A 19,570-nucleotide genomic window follows, 5' to 3' on the forward strand; every position below is an offset into this window, starting at 1 on the left:
TGACAGCTTTGCTTTGTATAATATCTATTATGAGTGTATTGTGACCACATATTACAAATTAAGTATCTATGTTCTTTTCACAGATGCTTGAAGGTTACTTTTGTTAAAATCTTGACTCTTTGCCAGCAACAATAGGTATCTAATTTAGGATTAAAATAACACATTCATCAAATCTGCATTCCTATTATATTTGTGTTTTTTCCTGACTTAATCTTTGGGTCACAACATATTCAACTATAAATGAAAACACATTAACAATTTGAAAAAAATGTTTTCACAAAGCCTATATATGGGTTTAATGTGGTCTGTTTGGTTTCGTACTAATATGAATTTCCCACCCAAACCCTGACTTTTATCACCGATTCATGTATATGACGCCCTAACCAATTATCATGAGCTGCAGAACAAACAACGGAGCAGGGACATTTGTGGTGTTCAGAGTCACACAAAAGTACCTATAATGAGATGATACTGTGATGACATGCAAAATTCAGTGACTGGGTGCTTATGCAGAAGAAAAACATATTTGGAAACAAAAAATACTTATGGATGTTAGCCAAACCACTGAAAAATCATGAAATGCTCATTGCTCCCTTTTTTGAAGGAATAGACTGATCACTTTGACTAATATGCCTCCCATCTACTCATAATCTAAAGTCCCAGTAGAGAAGTCTTCCTCGTCATCCTTACAATATACCGCTCAGTCTTCTGCAGCTGTTTCCACATCAGATGCTATTTCCACCTACTGTTTGCCCCCACTCTTCGGTAGAATCCCTTCTGAGCACTATATTTCACAATGCATCCTTTCTCCCCCAGGTCTGATCTAAGCATAGCTAGAAAATCTCCTGTATGATCAGTCCACTGCATACTGTTTGTACGAGACATGATAACCCAAGTATACTCTTCTCACAAGACTCTATATTCCCAGCAAGCACTCACCAGCTGTAGATATAGTCAGGATTTTTGCAGCATCCAAAAGAAGAACCTCAAGGAGAAATAAGCTCACTAGAATCCCAATTCTATGCTCAGCCATCTGTAAAAACAAGTGGAGCACAGGCACAGGATGCACAGCTTGAGAACTGTGTGTCACTAAGGGACCCCGTGAGCCTCTGTCACAAAGCACTGGCTATGGCCTTGAAACGAGGTGAAATGAGATCTTATTCTGGTCTTCCAAATGCCCTCTTGCTCTTTGCCTTGTCTCTGCTGGTCTCTTTCCATTGGACATTCTGTTTCACCATCCATAGCCAGAGTCCATAGAGGAACAGGGGCTGAGTTAATATTTAACTTGTCCTTTAGCCACAATATCCTCTTTACTGTCCCTAAATAACTCTCTAAATTGTGAATCAAGGAACCCTGAGGAATCCTGTCAATGCCAGCATCTTGAAGTGACATGTACCATGAACATGTTACAGGCCTGTTCCCTAACATACAAAACTCTGCCTCCTCTGTCATTTCTCTATTTGTGTCCTATTGCCATAGCTGTAACCCATTATGCCAGGTGCCAGTCTTAAAATCTTCAACACTGTCAATTGTAAGCTAATGATCCAGGAAAACACCTAAGATTATTGCCCAAGGCCTCTCCCTAGTCACAAATTCATGAAAATGTGCTAGTGGCCTAAGTGTAAGACTTTACTCCCCAAATAAAATATGTATATTTCTTTACTTCTTACTCCATGGCTTGCTATTTAGCTGGGAGGCTGGACCCTGGTGTCATTCTCCCCTTCTCCTATTGTTCCCCATCTTTCTTCCCTGATTTCTCCTCTTATGTCATCTCTTCCTGCCAGCCCTGCCTATTCTTTCTCCTGCCTAGCTACTGGCTGTTCAGCTCTTTATTAGACCAATCCGGTGTTTAGACAGGAAAAGTACACAGCTTCACAGAGTTAAACAAATGCAACATAAAAGAATGCAGCATATCTTGGCATCATTAAACAAATGATTCACTGCAAAAATAATGTAACACATCTTCAACTAATATTCTACATTTCCCTCTTTTTGTCTAAACAAAAATGAAAGGCTTTAACTTTAATGTACTAAAACTATATACAAAAAAACATTTGAAGTAAAAATTATATTTACACTATTCAGTTCATTTGTATTTAGCAATTTAGAGAAAATATTCTATTGTCTATCTTATGTTAGTGATTCTAAAGTTTTGTACCAAATTTACTTTTTATCATAACTAAGGAAAACTATAACTTTAACTATTTAGTCAAAACAATTAAAATTGAACCTGCAGTTCTGGGTGAACATCATAAAACCGAATGGAAGTATTACACCATCTTCCCCAGGGCAAGCTCCGGACTGCTTCCAATTCTGCCACTGGTCAATCAACCCAAGAGGAAGGAGCACACTGCCTATGCAGTCATCCTCACATTCTATTCGAACACTAAACAGCTTAGTATAGCCTCAAAGCAGGAAGAGAATCTGCTTCATTACATTCAAAGCATGTAGGAGAACACAGCTTTGAATTCTGCTTTGCAAAATGGTGTCTTGTGTCTACCAGCCTTTACCTGTGTCTGAGTTTAAGCATTGCATTCATATATAATCATACTCCTTTCACAGTCTTACAACTGAAGAGACAAAAAAGGAGGAGTAATGTGAGAAAAGGGACTGCACTGTTCTTCACAACAAATCACCAGCCAATCTATTGCTCTCATACTTCTCAAATGTATTAATGTGATGGTTAATTTCATTGTTAATATCATTAAATTAAAGGATACTCAGATAGCTGGGAAAGATTTATTTCTGGCCATGTGTGAGATTGCTTCCAGATGGCAGTAGCTTTTGAATCAGGGAAAAGAGTAAGGAAATTTCATTTTAATCCATTGTGTCTGAGCTTTGCTGCTCTGCTGAGGCCTAGAAGTAAAAAAATTAAAACATGGCCAGGCAGTGGTGGCACATGCCTTTAATCCCAGCACTCGGGAGGCAGAGGCAGGCGGATCTCTGTGCGTTCGAGGCCAGCCTGGGCTACCAAGTGAGTCCCAGGAAAGGCGCAAAGCTACACAGAGAAACCCTGCCTCGAAAAACCAAAAAAAAAAAAAAAATTAAAACTTAAATGTAGATTCTCTCTTCCCCCCTCCTTGGAGCTAAGACACCCACCTTCATCAGACCTCAGGACTGGGGAATTGGTTAGCTAAGTGAAGCACCTGTGGAACTGAGTACAGATACCCCATACTCATATAAAGAGATAGGCAACTATCATCCCAGATCCAGGAAGGTAAAGATTGGTACATCCTGGGCTTGCTGGCCTGACAGTCTAGATTAATTGGCAAGCTCCAGGTCCAGTAAAAGACCCTGTCTCAAAAGAAGAATGAGCAGTATAAAGGAAGACAACTAACGACACCTCCTGTCAATCTCTGGCTTCCACATACATGTTCACATATGTATATATGAAGTGTCACACTCATATCTATACACAAACACACATTTCACACATATAGACCTCTCCTCTCAATCTCTCTCTCTCTCTCTCTCTCTCTCTCTCTCTCTCTCTCTCTCTCTCTCTCTCTCTCTCTCATACACACACACACACACACACACACACACACACACACACAAACATGTACACACCTATCCTCCACTAGTTGATCCTTTCTGTAAGAAATATTCAGAAATGGGAGAAGGTAACCTGGGCAGTCCAGACTTGGGTTCTCAGATCTCTTATTTCAGTGAGAAGACCACAAGACAAAAAGCCTACAAACCTGGGTCTTGGTCTTACCTCTCCCAACCCATCCCTGGTGAATATGAGTTTGAGCTCAAAGGCTCCATTATCTACTACCTATGATAATAGAGATGTAGACTAGACGGTAGACAGGAGAGAAGAGAACACATGGCATGAGGACCTGCTCAGCACCTGTCAAGGGGCTTCATACTGCATCATGAGAGCATCACATGCCATAGCAGAACAAGCACATCAGCCCCAAGCCCTCTTCTCTTTTGGTAAAACTGTACTGTAACCATCAGGGAGGGCATCCCATGCCAAGCAGAACAAGCATGTCAGCCCCAGGCCCCCTTCTCTTTTGGTAAAGCCACACTGTAGCCAATCTGGAGGCCCCACCCTGTGGACTTCTTTTAACTTTAATTATATCACAAACCTCCTGCTGGAAAGTTCCCTTGACATATAAATTTTGGAACTGAGTTTCTAACACATGAATTTGGGAGGACATGCTAAAACCACAGCAGGAAAGTAAGTATGGACTGGTAAAAATGACTTTCCTATAAGTCTTGACAAACAACAGACATTGGATATTTGAGTCCCAGCAGGATTCTTTCTCCCCTACCATATGTAACAATAGGTAAGAAATTCAAAGTGTAGTTTTCTGCCACTTCCTCATGCAAAATCATAGTAGACTTTGGGAAGACCAGACACTGGAATCCAGACTTCAGTCACTTTTCCCTCTGACACCAATGCTACCAGAGCTGATGTAGGCAGATACTTCTGGATATGACTTGATAAAGTCAGGGGGGCGATTACAGTCAAGCACGAGACTTGAGATGCTCACATTAACCATTATTCAGTCAATTAATTTGTCAACGAGCAGCCAACATTAACTGTGTCTTCTTTTCAATGTACCATGTTAGGACAGAAGCTAGGAGTAGAGGGGTAACTCAGAGAATCAAGCTCTAGGATGGCATACAATCTTAATTTGAACTCTGAAGACTCACATTAAATCATAAGAGGAAAAATAAATTTTGTAAGACTTTGGAGTTTGAGAGGAAGGTGGGAGAGAGTCGTATTTCCAATAAAGAAGGGCAAGACATACTCAGAGCTCTGAGGATTGAATAACACATCCCGCTGCAGACTCCAAATACGATGTCATGATTTCACTGACATCACAACTCTTGTGAAAGTGAGTCTGACTCTTTGGTCACAACATTATAAAGTGTCAGGTTTAACTCTGTTTAGAATGCACTCCTTCCCCATGCATGTGACCACAGCACCAACATGTGTTGGCTTATCATATGAACAATTCCCTTTCAGAGGCACAGGTCAGTCCATTCTGTCAACAAACCTCTGTCCAGTTTGCTAGTTTGGGGGAAGAGGGAGCCCACAGACAGCCTTCAAAGCCTAGAATCTCCCTCTAGTCACGCTACTGAGCTACAGTTCATCCCAACAAGAATGCTATGTATATCGCTTCTCTTTGTATCTTCTTACTTAACAGCATTGAAGTTCATTCTGTATCAATTTATACATTTCTGGCTTATCCAATTTTACACATATCTGTTACTTCAATAAGTGGATAGACTGTAGTTTCTTTTCTTTACTTACTTAATTTTTTTACACATAAGGAAATAAACCTATCATATAAGTCATATCAAAAATGATTTCTCCAGCCGGGCGGTGGTGGTGCATGCCTTTAATCCCAGCACTTAGGAGGCAGAGCCAGGTGGATCTCTGTGAGTTCGAGGCCAGCCTGGGCTACCAAGTGAGTTCCAGGACAGGCACAAAGCTATGTGGAGAAACCCTGCCTCGGAAAAAAAAAAAAAAAAAGATGACTACGTCCATAAGGATTGTGCCTATGGTGCTGAAGGTGCGCTCATATTAGTTATATTTGAACATGTGTGACATAATATATATCTGATAAAATGAAGAGGACATTGAAACCTGAGTATTTAGTACTGTTTGGTTGTGAAATCTTTGTGCTGGTTGGGCAAGGGATATGTGGGTCACCTGTTTCTGTCTCTGTTACAATCTCCTTTGTGCTAGATTTGTGAAAAGTTCCTTTACGACAGGCCTGTCCTAAGCCCTAGGAACAGAGTGGAAACAGATACCCACTGATTCCTCTTGGTGTGTGCTCATGTGGGACAGACAAAAATGACACACATGATGGAGATATTGCAAATATTTCAGTGTCAAAGAGAAAGTAGTGTATGATGAGTGAGCTCAAGCACAGAAAAAAAATAGTGAAGTACATGTTCTCCTAAGAGGATAACATTGGAGAGATGTGAAATCAACACAAAGACACTAACGAGGCGGGGTCAGCCACATGACGGACATGCAGAGGTCTTTGTCCAGCTTTTAGTGACAATGGCTCTCATAGTCACATATATTTGGTAGTTTGTTTCTCATTCAGTGAACTGTTTAGGAAGGATTCATAACTGTGACTTTATTGGAGGATGTTTCTCACTGAGGGGTTTCAAAAAAGCCCACACCAGGGCCAGTCTTGAACTTTCTGCCTCCTGCCTGCATATCAAGATGTAAGCTCTCTTCTATTGCTCCAGTTCCATGCTGCAGACACAGTCACCACCATGATGATCATGGACTAACCCTCTGAAACTGTAAGCAAGGCCCAATTAAATGTTTTATCTTACTTGTAGCCTTGGTCATGGTACCTTTTCACAGCAATACAATAGTAACTAAGACAGTCCTCTTCTGATTCATTTGGAATTCTATAGGTATATGATGAGGCAGGGAGATTAGCGACCTTAAGAACATGCCAATGATCTCTCCTGCTTCAACTGAAATTCTATTATAGGTACCCAAAATATAAGAGATCATAAAGATAATGTGTGTATAAGGAATCATCACACCAAATCAGGTAGAAACATATTCTCAGCATCTCACTTAAAATTAGGATTAATAGCAAAGGAAAATCAGGACTTTCAAGTATCACACATGTATTATGACACATCCCACAAAATTCTGTTTCACTGATAAGCAGACTATACAGCACATGTATTTAGGCTAAGGTACCCCAACCCCAGAGAGCTGCATACCTCTTGACTTCTATGACTTTTTTCAGTGTAAGTGGAAATGTCTCTGCCTTGAGTGTCTCTAGCTGAACAGAAACACCAATTTTCTTTGCTTCTACCAGGACCATGTTTTGAGGTTGGTCTAAAAAGAAGGGAATCCCCACCATGGGTACTCCATGCTGGATGGCCTCCATTATGCTATTCATTCCCCCATGAGTAACAAAAAGATGAATTCTAGGATTAGTTGTTGCAAAAGAGAAAGATCATCCAATATTTCACTATCCAATTTTCAGATACTGATAAAGCAGCAGAGCCAAAAATACCAATGTGCTGGGGAGAATAGATTTCTGGTGTTGCTTTAGAGATTTGCAATGTTCTAGGATGTGATATCTAGTCTTTTGTTTGCAGAGAGATGCCTTACTTTATTCAAACAACATAGGACCTAGAGCCTAGGGACACTACAAGGAGAGTGACAAGCCAGGAAAGGTTCCAGTTCTTCTACTCATCTTCATCTTCTCCACTGATGCTTCCTTCTTCACTTATCTCACCTCTGCCTTCTCTTTTTTTTCTCATGTCTGAACTCTCATAAATCTTATTTCTGTGTGTTATCTGCTCTGTTTTAAGAGAAGCTTACAGAAGGGTGGTAGACCAGGAACTTCTGTATTTACAGATCTTGACTGTTGGTCCATATTGAAAGCTACCAAAAAAATTCTTATGATTATTAAGAAATCATTCAAAACTATACCTCACTTAAAATCTACCCATATTTCCTGGAAATCAAGTCTTTTTCCTATTTTGTAACCTGTGATTTTACTGAACAGAGATCTATGTGAAAATTTTCCCAGTTTCTTCTGAGTCACAGTCTTAGGTACATAATTCAGATTCAGCCATTGAGTGTAGAAATGATGCGTCTCCAAAAAGTCACACAGAAACAAGTAATTTGAGAGGATATGGCTTTAGGGAATTCTCTGTTGCTCAAGAAATCAGTGTCTCCATATCGTACTGTGAGCTTACTTGAGTTGGCACTCAAATACCTCCCTACGACAACCCTCCAATATTCATGTTGGAAATAACTGAGTTTTCAGTACTTTTCTGACAACCAAGATGTGTCTGCATGCTTACATTCATATGTGTGTGTGTTTAAAAATACCAAGGATTTCTCACCTCACTGTGAGAATAGCAGCAACAAATGGTAGCAACTGCCCAAGGAGTAGTTATAGCTCACGTATTGGTCAAGATTGTGTTGGAGTGATCAGTGTTAAAAACTGTTGAGTCAAGGCTACATATCTATTTTGGATGTTGAGATCAGTTTGAGTTGAAATGGACAAGGAAGTTGCTACTATGGTCGTCTAGTGTACAACCTGATTCCTCCAGCAACTCTAGCTTCTTTTGCCTGCCTGTTGGAGTTATATCTTTACCTATCAGCAGCCTTTTCTTCTGCAAGTCCAAGCACTCAGACATCAGTTATCTATTAAGTCCCAAAGCACATTAACAGAAATAAAGTAACATGTCTAGGAGGTGCTTACCCAGAAGGTCAGTCTGGGGAAGCCAATCCATGAGTTTGACATTTAGAGCCATTCTGACATCTTTGGGCCAATGAGCATCCTTACATGACCACACCACCCCTTGCAGGAGGCAAGCAAAGGCACTGTTCATCTCCTTAATAAGTTCCTTGGTCTGATGCTGGGTTGCTAAGGAGCCCAGTGCCACAAGGACAAAACGTGAGTCTCCAAACTTAATGATAAAATCCTCCAGTCCTAGAAGAAACACAAAGGAAAGAAGGCAAAAAAAGTAGTTTGTAAAAGCCAAGGCAACTATGATATGAAACAAGACCAGGTATTGAATAAACTCAGGCTTTGGTTGCTTGTGGCTCTACATGATAAATCTCCTTTCATAGCCCTTGTACAGCCAAATCTGTGGTAGTTACTGCATTGTTAGCAGCCAACTCTTCACCATTGGGCTCTTATGCATTGCTCTTCCAAGCAAATACATATACAAGATTTTATTGGAATAACTGATTTCTATTGTTTAAAATATAAGCTCTGGAGTAAACTAGTCGCTAAGGATAATTTTTGGTTTAGTAACTTGAGGTACATCCTAACTATTTTTGGCATCATTTGTATTATTTTATATTCATGCTACAAATATTGTAAGTATACAATATTTCTTCACTTGCTGTGTTATAGAATGTCTTCTCTCTGGTGGTGACTTCTAGCTTTGGTTACAGAGTAATGATATATTCACAGAATGAGTTGAGAACTCTCTTTTCCTGTGGAACCACCACAAATATTTATAAAGGAACTGGCATTAATTCTTAAGTGTTTCACTTTATTCAATTAATCTATGATATATCAAACTTCCTTAATGGAAGACTTTATTATTGTTCAGTCTAATTTAATTTCATTAGTTTAAGATTTTTCTATTTTTCTTGGGTCAGTTATGTTAATAGACATGCATAGAAATATGTTCAATCATATAGATCACCTAATTTAATGATACATCATTTTTGCATAACTCCCTTATAATCTTTATTGTTTTAAGTAATAGTAGGTAATTTTTCACTTTAGGACTTAATTATTTTATTGTTCTTTCTTATTTATTTTCTCAGTGAGTCTAATGGTTTTCAGCATATTGCTCTTTTGATTTTATTGATTCTAAGTTTTTTTGTTCATTGTTTCAATCATCTATACTCCAATTCTTTTAAGCCCCTTTTTCTCTAGTAGCAGCCTCATTAAGTACTCTCTTCGTTATCTGTGCCTTATATTGAAAGGTTAAGTTATTGATTTCAAATACCTTGTCTATACTAATGGAATAACAGCTACAAATTATATCCTGTTTCTTGTTTTTATCACACTCCATTATTCCATTGTGTTTTGTCTCCTTTTCCTCGATATATAATATTTTTATATGGTCCTCTTGATTTTTCACTTTTACTTACACATTATTGATTTCTATCTTACCCTACTGTGATAAGAGATATTTACATTAATCCAAAATTTTGAAAGTTACTTGGTTGTTTTGTGTGTGTGTATTGGGAAAGGGGGAGCTAATGCATAAAGATAGGAATTTGTTTTGTGTATTAGAGAAGAATTTGTACTCTGCTCTTGTTGGAAAGAAAACTCAGAACTGGAGAGTTGGTTCAGCAGCTAAGAAAACTGGCTGTTCTCCAGAGGACCACAGTTCAGTTCGCACATACCAATCACAACTCTCTGTAACTCTAGCTCCTGTGGATCCAGTGTCCTCTTCTGGCCTCTTCTGGGCACTGGCACAAACGTGATGCACAGACATACATGCAGGGCAAATACTCGGGCACATAAAAATCACTTAGCCAGTTGGATCTCTGGAAGTTCGAGGTCAGCCTGGTCTACAGAGCGAGATCCAGGAGAGGCACTAAAACTACATGGAGGCATCCTGTCTCGAAAAACAAAAAAAGAGAAAAAAAGATACATTTTAAGCATGCTCTAACATATTTCTAATAATTTAATTTAGCCTTTGGTATTATTCAAGGTGATAATAGATAGTCTTGGATAGTTTTTTGTGTGGATAGTCTTCTCATTATAAAACTGTAGAACTGAAGTCTTAAATTATTATGCATTTCTTCTTTAAATTCCTTACATTTTTTCTTCATATTTTTTATTTCATATTTTGTGCATAGATGACGTATTTATGTGTGAGTTAACTATTTCACATATTTTAAGTAATATTTTTATAATTTTAAAGTTTGATAAACACAAAATTGCATTGTTATATACAGCCTTTAACCTTTTTTGAAAGTTTTGATATAAACACTGATTTTCCTTATATGGACAATCACCATAGTCTATTTGCTTCTCTCATGATTCTTTAGGGAACATATATTCAAACACCCCACGAATTTGATTCCAGACTATTTTGTCATGTATTACTTCAGAACAATTCCTGTTAGTCTTTCATAATCCCTTCATCTCTCTGTGTGCTAACATATGACCCATCTGTCCAGAAGGTGAGGTCTCTGGCAATCACATCTAGATTTATTCATGTAAAAATATCTTCTACCACTTAATGATTCAGTCAGAGAACCCCAAACCTGTATACTGTAGCCCTATTCCACCAATTTGGGTATTCAGGAGACTCTATCTAAAGCCCATATCTGAAACCTCCTTCAAGCAATTTTATGTGTGTGTGTGTGTGTGTGTGTGTGTGTGTGTGTGTGTGTGTATGTATGTATAACAGTCTTCCAAATAGTATGAAACAGCTCCTCAAAATATTTGTTGTTACTTTTTTTTTTACAGGTCCGACCATCACACCAATATAAAGATCTTTGTAAAGATCAATGTAAAGCAGTGATATATATAACTGATCACTCCCCAAACTCTTCTTTGCACCAACTGTAAGGAAGGATAGGCACGGTGGTACCCAACAGAGCCAGAACAAACCTATACCCTTTCTGCTTTGAACTGAACACAGAAGAAACATCATCTTCATCATTTCAGCATCTTGTCCACCATGTATTAAACCAAAGGTTTATACTCCCATCATGGGTGAGGGAACACCACAGTGACAGGGAACAAACAATCTAATATCCTTAGCTCTCTGCACTTATAAATTTTCAGGGATAGTGATTCTGAGCCTGCATAGAAATGTGAACTACATGGTAACATTGATGGTTTACAGTAGCTGGATGGAGTATCAATGGCTCAACAGGCTGTGGACACAGAATAACAGAAGCCGTTCTTCTTCTCACTAGTGCTAAGTTCTGTCTAGGAACATGCCTTCTGAAAGTATTATCTGTTTCATTATGAAGAACTGGCCTCCTTAACACATACTAAGTGTTTTAACATTCACTGTATTATATATATATATATATATATATATATATATATATGTGTGTATATATATATATATACATATATATATATTTCAAAATTCAATTACAAATATCAATACTAACTAAAGGAGTTATTTCACCACAGCCAGGAATAGAGAGACAAAACAAACTCACATTTTGTAATATCTAACCAGGTCTTCAAACTTAGCATGGGGTACGCTAACACTATACTTTCAAAACCCAAAATATGGAGGCTCAGAGTTCTCTTGTTGTCTGAGTACTTCTTTTTGGGACATCTTTACCAAGTGACAGTTTCCTCCTGTGATGGCTTGAAATAAAAGAACACCAAAAGGGAGTGGCACCATTAGGAGGTATGGCCTTGTAGTAGTGAGTGTGGACTTGTTGAAGGAACTGTGTCACTGTAGGGGTGGGCTTTGAGGTCTCCTATGCTCAGCTATGCCTGATGTCACATGTGACTTCCTGTTGCCTGTGGATCAAGACGTAGAACTCTGAGCTCCTTCTTCAGCATCATATCTTCCTATATGGCACCATGTTTCCCACCATGATAATAATGGACTAAGCTTCTGAACCTGGAAGCCACCCAAATTAAATGTTTTCTTTTATCAGTGTTTCTGTGGTCATAGCATCTCTTTATAGCAATAGAAACCCTAACTAAGACACCATCTAAGCAACGCAGACCTCTGTATGAAAGATAACCTGAGGGCTAAGGTTTCACTCACTTGAGGTATTGGTCTAACAGGTTTGTCCATTAAGCCTCCCACATAGATGATGTTGGGAAGCACAGGATGAACAAAATCAAAGTCTTCAACTTAGACATTCTACTGATGACTCTTGCCTACAGCATTTTGCAGGGACTCTTTCACATCAGTGCTTAGCAGATAAGCAACCTGGTAAGATGCACAAGTGCACCATGTCATCCAACATCAAAAGATACACAAGATGAGAGCACAAAGGCTCGCTTAATCTTTGCTCACTTTTTTTTTTTTGCTCACTTTTAAAATCAACTTTAAGTCACTAGAGCTGTAGTTTTTCTGTTGTAGGAATTCGCACTGCTAATGACCTTGGGATATCTGGCCCAATAGAGTTATCAATTTTCTGGGTATGTGACTGTTTAAAACTGAGGAGGGGTGTGTACTTTCTCTCCCTTGGTGTGACCAGAGACTAGAGGGATGGTTCAATTCACCCATGGGCAAAACAGAAGGATTCTGCAAATGGACCTACATTACCCTGCATATCCCTTAGCACTCATGAATAAATTGACATATATACACTCTTTTGGCTCTCTGATCATCTGTCTTCAGGGATCATCTGTCAGAGGGTTGGTGCGCAATATGGTTATGTAGAAGTAGTGGGATCTTTAGGAGGATATCTTTGTAGGAGGTTATTAAAAACCCTTACCCTATAGATAGTTAAAATGGTCTTCATTATACTTTGAGTTAACTTCTGTGGGAGACATAAACCTGTTTTTTCTCTTCTCTTGACTTTTCAAGTCACACATTCTTTAGCCATTATGTTGCCATTGTCATGATGCTTTCAATCAACTTGACTGATGTTGACACCATGAGCTTGAACTTCTACAACTGTAACCTGAGTAAGTTTCTTTTCATTATAAACTCACCCAAATTGAGTTGTCCTGTTATAACAGTGGAATGTAGATCAGTACATGGCATAATTAATATTTATCGCCTAAATTCTACTTTTTACGTATTTTATATAATAATCACTAAATACCACTAGTAGAATGGTAATCCCTTTAAAGTAAATCAATTATAAATTTTCTCAAGAAGTTTCTATTCTCATCAACTTGACTGTATTTTACTTGTAATTTGAACCACACCTCAAGAGTTCAAGCTTGAAAAGAAATACAATATATATGTCAAAAATGTAAATAAAAACAACTATGATAGACTAAGGTACAATTTGACTTCTTTCAAATATATGACAAAAGATATGTGATCTTTAAGTCTTGAGTGAGAAATATTTCCAAAAAGAATCATGGTGCTGTGATATCATCTTGAGTATTAAGTGGAATTTTCCAGGACAGAGATGAGTGAGACCAATGAAATTAACTAAGAAACAAATCTGTACATGTCATCCATGTGGAACACAAAGGAGGTTCTGTAGTCAAAGACTAAAAGCCTCAGGCTCATCTCTATTACCTAGCCATTGAAAAATTTTAAACAAACCTCTGGCCATTAGCTGTTAAGTCAATAATAACCAAGCTACAATTCATAGAACCACAGGGGCTAGATGTAGCATAAGGGACCAGTAAGAATGGGGAGAGCTCATTAAGAAAGGAAAATAGACTAGATAGTGATTGGTGGAAGAGGGGGTCTGGCATGGGGGTATCTAGTGGGGTAGGAGGAGATTGATGAGAGAGAGAATACAGCGAGACACAGATAAAATAAACGGACATTTTAGGGGTAGAATGGAAACCCATCATAATAGACACTTGCTAAAATGTATACATGTATGAAGGTGATCTCAGTAAAATTGCCAAACGATGTGGGAGACAGAGTCCCAACTGGCCATCTCTCACCACCAAATGATCTTGCAGAATCATAATTGAGTCAATCTAATTGAGATGTTGGACAGAGAGGTCCCACAGAAATTCCCCAGACAACTCATGCAGTCACCAAAAGTATAGGTTGCTGTCCATAAACTGACAGCAAGGCTCTATTGCTGAAGACAACACTACACAGACCATTGAACATGGAAAAAATGAGCTGTTGCCTATATAAAGTGAGGTTCTAGCATCTTTGGTACAGAAACATACTCTGCATGCTACCAAAATAGAAACATAAACACCAAGCCAGTCACAAAACCAGTGATCTACAATGTTGTCCTGCCTGCTGTGGGATGTTCTGTATAGCAAATGTGTTGCTCTGATTGGTCAATAAATAAAACACTGATTGGCCAGTGGCTAGGCAGGAAGTATAGGCGGGACTAACAGAGAGGAGAAAAGAAAGAACAGGAAGGCAGAAAGAGACACTGCCAGCTGCCATGATGACAAACAGCATGTGAAGACTCCCGGAAGCCACGAGCCACCTGGCAGGGTATAGATTTGTGGAAATAGATTAATTTAAGCTATAAGTACAGTTAGCAAGAAGCCTGCCACGGCCATACAGTTTGTAAGCAATATAAGTCTCTGTGTTTACTTGGTTGGTTCTGACGGCTGTGGGACTGGCGGGTGACAAAGATTTGTCCTTACTGTGGGCAAGGCAGAAAAACTCTAGCTACACCTGCCTGAAAGATATGCTAGGCCAATGGAGGCTCAAAGATTGTAGGAGTAACCGACCACTAACTGATTTGACTTTAAGCCCACTCCATGAGATGAAACATACCAAACACTGCATGGGTAAGCAAGAATCTGAGACTAACTAGCCCAGGGACCTAGAGTAAAACCAAATAATATCAGTCTAAAAAAAACCAAAAAATGTAACAATGAAATGACTTCTAAAGGCATTTTGCAATATTCCTAGATAAGGGCCTTGTTCAGTCATAATGAGAGAAGCTTCAACCTGTAGCAGATGGGAACAAATATAGAGATCCATAGCCAAATATTATGCAGAGTGTGAGAGTTTTGGAACACTAAATCCTACCTGAGATGTCTCCATCAACTCTCTCCCTTTAGTGGTTAGGGATCCCAGAGAAATAGCAGGCAGTGTAGGAGCCAGAGGGTTTGGGCCACATCAAGAAAACAATGACCTCTAAATCAACGTAAAGAAAGCACATATGAACTCAGAGAGACTGAGGCAGCTCACACACATATGCATACATACATACATACACACACACACACACACACACACACACATGCATCCAGTTTAGTGATTTTCTGGAATTTTTAAGTATGTACAAGAGTGGGTCTCTGATTCTTGTGCCTTCTCATACACTCTTTTCCTCTTCTTTGTTTTTCTTGCCAAACTCTGATGTGATATTTTTAGTTTTATTGTTATTATATTTCATTATTACACCTTAGAAGATTGTTTGGCTTCTAATAGTGACAGAAATAGAGTGGATCTGGATGGGAGCACAGGTGGGGAGCTACTGGGAGGATAGAAGGAGGGAAAACTGTGTAGTGGGTAGCCATTCCAGCTTTGACCTGGAAGTACCACCCCCATTGAGGCTTTGGTAACTGTCCTGCCTACAAGGCGTGGTGAGAGAGGACCCCGGAAGACCCGAGAGCCAGATGGGCCGGCTCTTTTGGTTCGTGAACCCTGGACACTGGAGGTAGACCGAGCAGAGTTCTCCAAAGAACACTGCTGGATTGCGCTTCACCTTTCCCAGACCCTGAAAACTATCCATTTACTTGTAAGTTACCCTACAAAATAAACCTCCCTTTTAACTACGTGGAGTGGCATTCATATTTAAACCAATAAAACTACAATCAGGATATATCATGTGAGAAAAATTGTTTGGAATAAAAAGGGGAAAAGGAAAGATTTTAAATGAGTTTAACAGGAAAGGACCAAAGCATGGCACAGCCATCTGCAAGTGACTTGCTCCATTAACAAACTTGTGTAAGAAGGTGACAAGGTACATGGAAGAAGGTGGCTCCTCTTTCCCCAAATAGAGAAGTTGAAATAATTGCACTGGCTTCATTGAGACTACATGCACAGATGGCAAGTAAAAACAAGGCCTAGAAGGCACATCTTCCACTTTCTAGAGAATATCCCATGATTTATTGAGCTGTCAGTCATCTACCATGCACCACTCTTATACAATCCATCCCCACATCCACCAGTTCTCCCAGGCATCATTTCTCTTAAACTCACTCAAAGCATCATGTGACCATCATCTCCCAATTTGTAAGACTTGATTAGCAATACTTTGGTTCCTAGAATTGAAACAAATTACCTGTGAACTATATTTTCTCAAAGGAGTTGTCTTCTATTATCAGTTTCCTTTAGCTGATCTTCAGAATGATGCCAGTTTATAACCTCGTATGATGTTTTCTCTTTAAAATCTAAGAAAACATCAATTGAGTGAAATTTAGATTTATCATAATATACCACACATTAGCAGGGGGATAAAAATAACTAATTAATTTTATATCTTTGCAGAAATTTGATTTTTCTTCTCCACTGATTTTGTTCTTTTGATCCATTCAATTCTGTAATCTGGTAATATTTATTTGTAGTGCAAATTCTAATTGGTTATAATAAAAACCTGGAGCCAGATATTGCTGTAAATGCTAAAAGAAGAGAGAGACAACTCCTTGCCTGAATGGGCCAAGCTCCTGTCTCCCCCCCCCCTTATATTCCTTTTTCCACCCAGCCACATCACTTCCTGTGGTGATATTGTGTTCCCCAATATATCGTGCACCCTAATAAATTTATCTGGGGTCAGAGAACAGAACAGCCACCAGACAGACATAAAGGCCAGAAAATGGTGGCACTCACAACTTTTATCCTAGCCTTCTGGAAGCAGAGATCCATCAGGATCTCTGTGAGTTCAAAGCCACACTGGAAATAGCCAGGCATAGGGACTCAGGCCTTTAATCCCAGGAATTGTGGCAGAAAGGTATATAAGGCGTGAGGACCAGGAACCTAGAGCTGGTTAAGCTTTCAGGTTTTCAAGAAGCCATTCAGCTGAGATCCATTTGGACAAGGACACAGAGGCTTCCAGTCTGAGGAAACAGGATCAGCTGAGGAATGGCGAGGTGAGGAATCCGTGCCTTGTTCTGCTTCTCTGATCTTCCAGCATTGACCCCAGTACCTGGCTCCAGGTTTGTTTATATTAATAAGACCTTTTAAGATTCATGCTACAACTTCCTGTCTCCACACCCCTAGCACTGGGATTAAAGGCATGTGCCTCCCAAGTACTAGGATCAAAGGCATGAGAACCCAAGTGCGGGGATTAAAGATATATGCCACCACTGGCTGGCTTCCTAACTAGTGGCTAGTTCCACATTCTGATCTCCAGGCAAGCATTATTTGTTAGAGCACAAAAAAAAAAATCACCGTATTTTTTGAGACTTTACATTCTACAAGAACTTTTATACAGTCTACAGTAATGTAAAATTCTAGCAACAGCTTTCATTTAAAGACACAGCTATTATTTTTCACTTTACATGTGAGAAAGTATAAAGGAAAACAATCTAAAATTATTCATTAACTTTGTCACCATAGTGAGTTAGAGTTTATAGTGAACTACAAGTCAGTTTGACTGCAGAGTCCCTGCATTTCATAGAAAAATTAAAATGAAATATGCCAAGTGTTGATTTGCTTGTTTGCCTTTTTGTTGCTGTCCATTTCACGTTTGGAGTTTGTTTGTTTGGTTGTTCGTTTCTTTGATTTGTAGCAGGGTCATGTTTAGTAGCCCCCATTGGCTTTCAACTCACAAACCTGTTCCTTGAGGCAGCCAAGCACTTGGAGTATAAACAGTTGCCAGAACAAAGTGGTGTTTCCATGTTTGTTTGTGGTTTGTTTGATCAAATTCAAGAGTTCTACCTTTAGTCAAAATGCTTATTTAAAAAAAAAAAAGAAAGGAAGAAATGAAGGAAGGAAAATGAAAGAAAGAGAAAGAGAAAGAAAAAAGAAAGAAAGGAAGGAAAGAAAGAAAGGAAGGAAGGAAGAAAAAAGAAAGGAAGCAGGAAAGAGAAAAAGGCTGCCATGCCTTAACTGGCTACTCTGGCACGTCTCCTTATTACTCATATGTTAATTAACAGTCTGATTCCACTTTTGAAGTTTAACTCCTGACAATTTCAACCTATATCTCTCATTTTACAAAAAAAAAAATCTCAACCCATCCTTTTTTGATATTGATGAGAATTTCAAATCAAGACAAGCAGGCCAAAAACAGAATCCTCACATGAGACTCCCTGGATAGTTTCTACTATTATTTGTAGACAGACTATAGGATTGGGACTTCCTTTTTATTGTTTTGGATCATATGTCTCAAACCAATCTTATATTAGAATCTCAGACTCAGTCATGATTGTAGATTGCAGCACACACTATGAATGTGTCTCCTAAGAGGAAAGACTCTCACCTTTGTGTCTGCAAGGCAGTAGTGCTCATAATAAATAGTTAAGATGACTACCCTGTATGACATAATATCCAGCTATATAGGCCCAACTGAATGTTTATGCCTACACAACACAGATAACAATGACACAGGATCTTAGAAAATGCCTTTTATATTCCTACTGATTCCATGTCTACAGATAAAAATGCTATTAATGATGTTGCATGGAAAAAACCCATAGAATCATTACAACACAATGATGGGTTCACTTCAAACTTGATTTTAGTCTTAGACCTCTCAAAATTGTCATTCTCTTTGACAATTCTGGTTAGGTCTCTCTGGAAGAAGTTGTAAATATGAGAAGCTTAGAAAGACACCCATCATCACTGAGGGAAGTCAAGGAACAATCAAAAGAAGGAATTGGGTGTGCATCAAGTGTTATAAAAGAACATACATAATAATTTTAGAGAAAATTACAAAGGAATTTCCTTACAATTTGTATCTCTAAATTAGCAATAATATCAGAGGAATTGCACCAGTTGAAACATTATTAATGGCATTAATGAATATCAGAACAGAGTTTACAAAGACCCTTGGACACTTTGTTCGGGTGACTCTTCTTAACCCCCAGAGTATCAATTGCCTCATGCTCTGAATAAAGCTGGCTATTTCGTGAGACTAATCTACCTAATTTATTGACTTCATTATACCAGGCCCTACTACCTCTACAGTGGTAACCACATCAGCGGTGAGTATGCATTGACATGCTTCTGCAAAGTGCATGCATATTTATTCCACAAAAAAACCCACAAATGTGTTCTTATGACATGGACTATGGCGAGCCTTTATTATTATGATGCCAGCATTTGCAATAATATTCTTTCAGGCATCTTTTCTTTATAGATCTAAAAATGTTGCAAACTGTATTTTTAAATGGAGATAGGGTGGACAAACCATCTCTGGTTTGAAAAGATATTTTCTAATACATTCTAGTCATTGAAGGCTCAGGTTCACTCCATTTTGGGTAGCATTGTTAAATATTCTATGTTAGAGAAGATTTATAGCACTACTTTTTTG

General features: G+C 38.7%; 1 protein-coding gene across 1 annotated transcript in view; it reads right to left on the reverse strand.

Moving 5' to 3' along the window:
* Window positions 1-12,316, reverse strand: part of LOC131921652 (UDP-glucuronosyltransferase 3A1-like) — a 44,086-nt gene extending 31,770 nt beyond the window's left edge. The window contains exon 1 of the mRNA XM_059276381.1: window positions 12,241-12,316. Within this exon, the coding sequence (XP_059132364.1) occupies window positions 12,241-12,270 (30 nt within the window). The 5' untranslated portion in view covers window positions 12,271-12,316. The remainder of the gene's footprint in view (window positions 1-12,240) is intronic.
* Between the last annotated feature and the right edge of the window lie 7,254 nt (window positions 12,317-19,570).

This window comes from Peromyscus eremicus, chromosome 11 (genome assembly GCF_949786415.1).
Source record: "Peromyscus eremicus chromosome 11, PerEre_H2_v1, whole genome shotgun sequence".
Lineage (NCBI taxonomy): Eukaryota > Metazoa > Chordata > Mammalia > Rodentia > Cricetidae > Peromyscus > Peromyscus eremicus.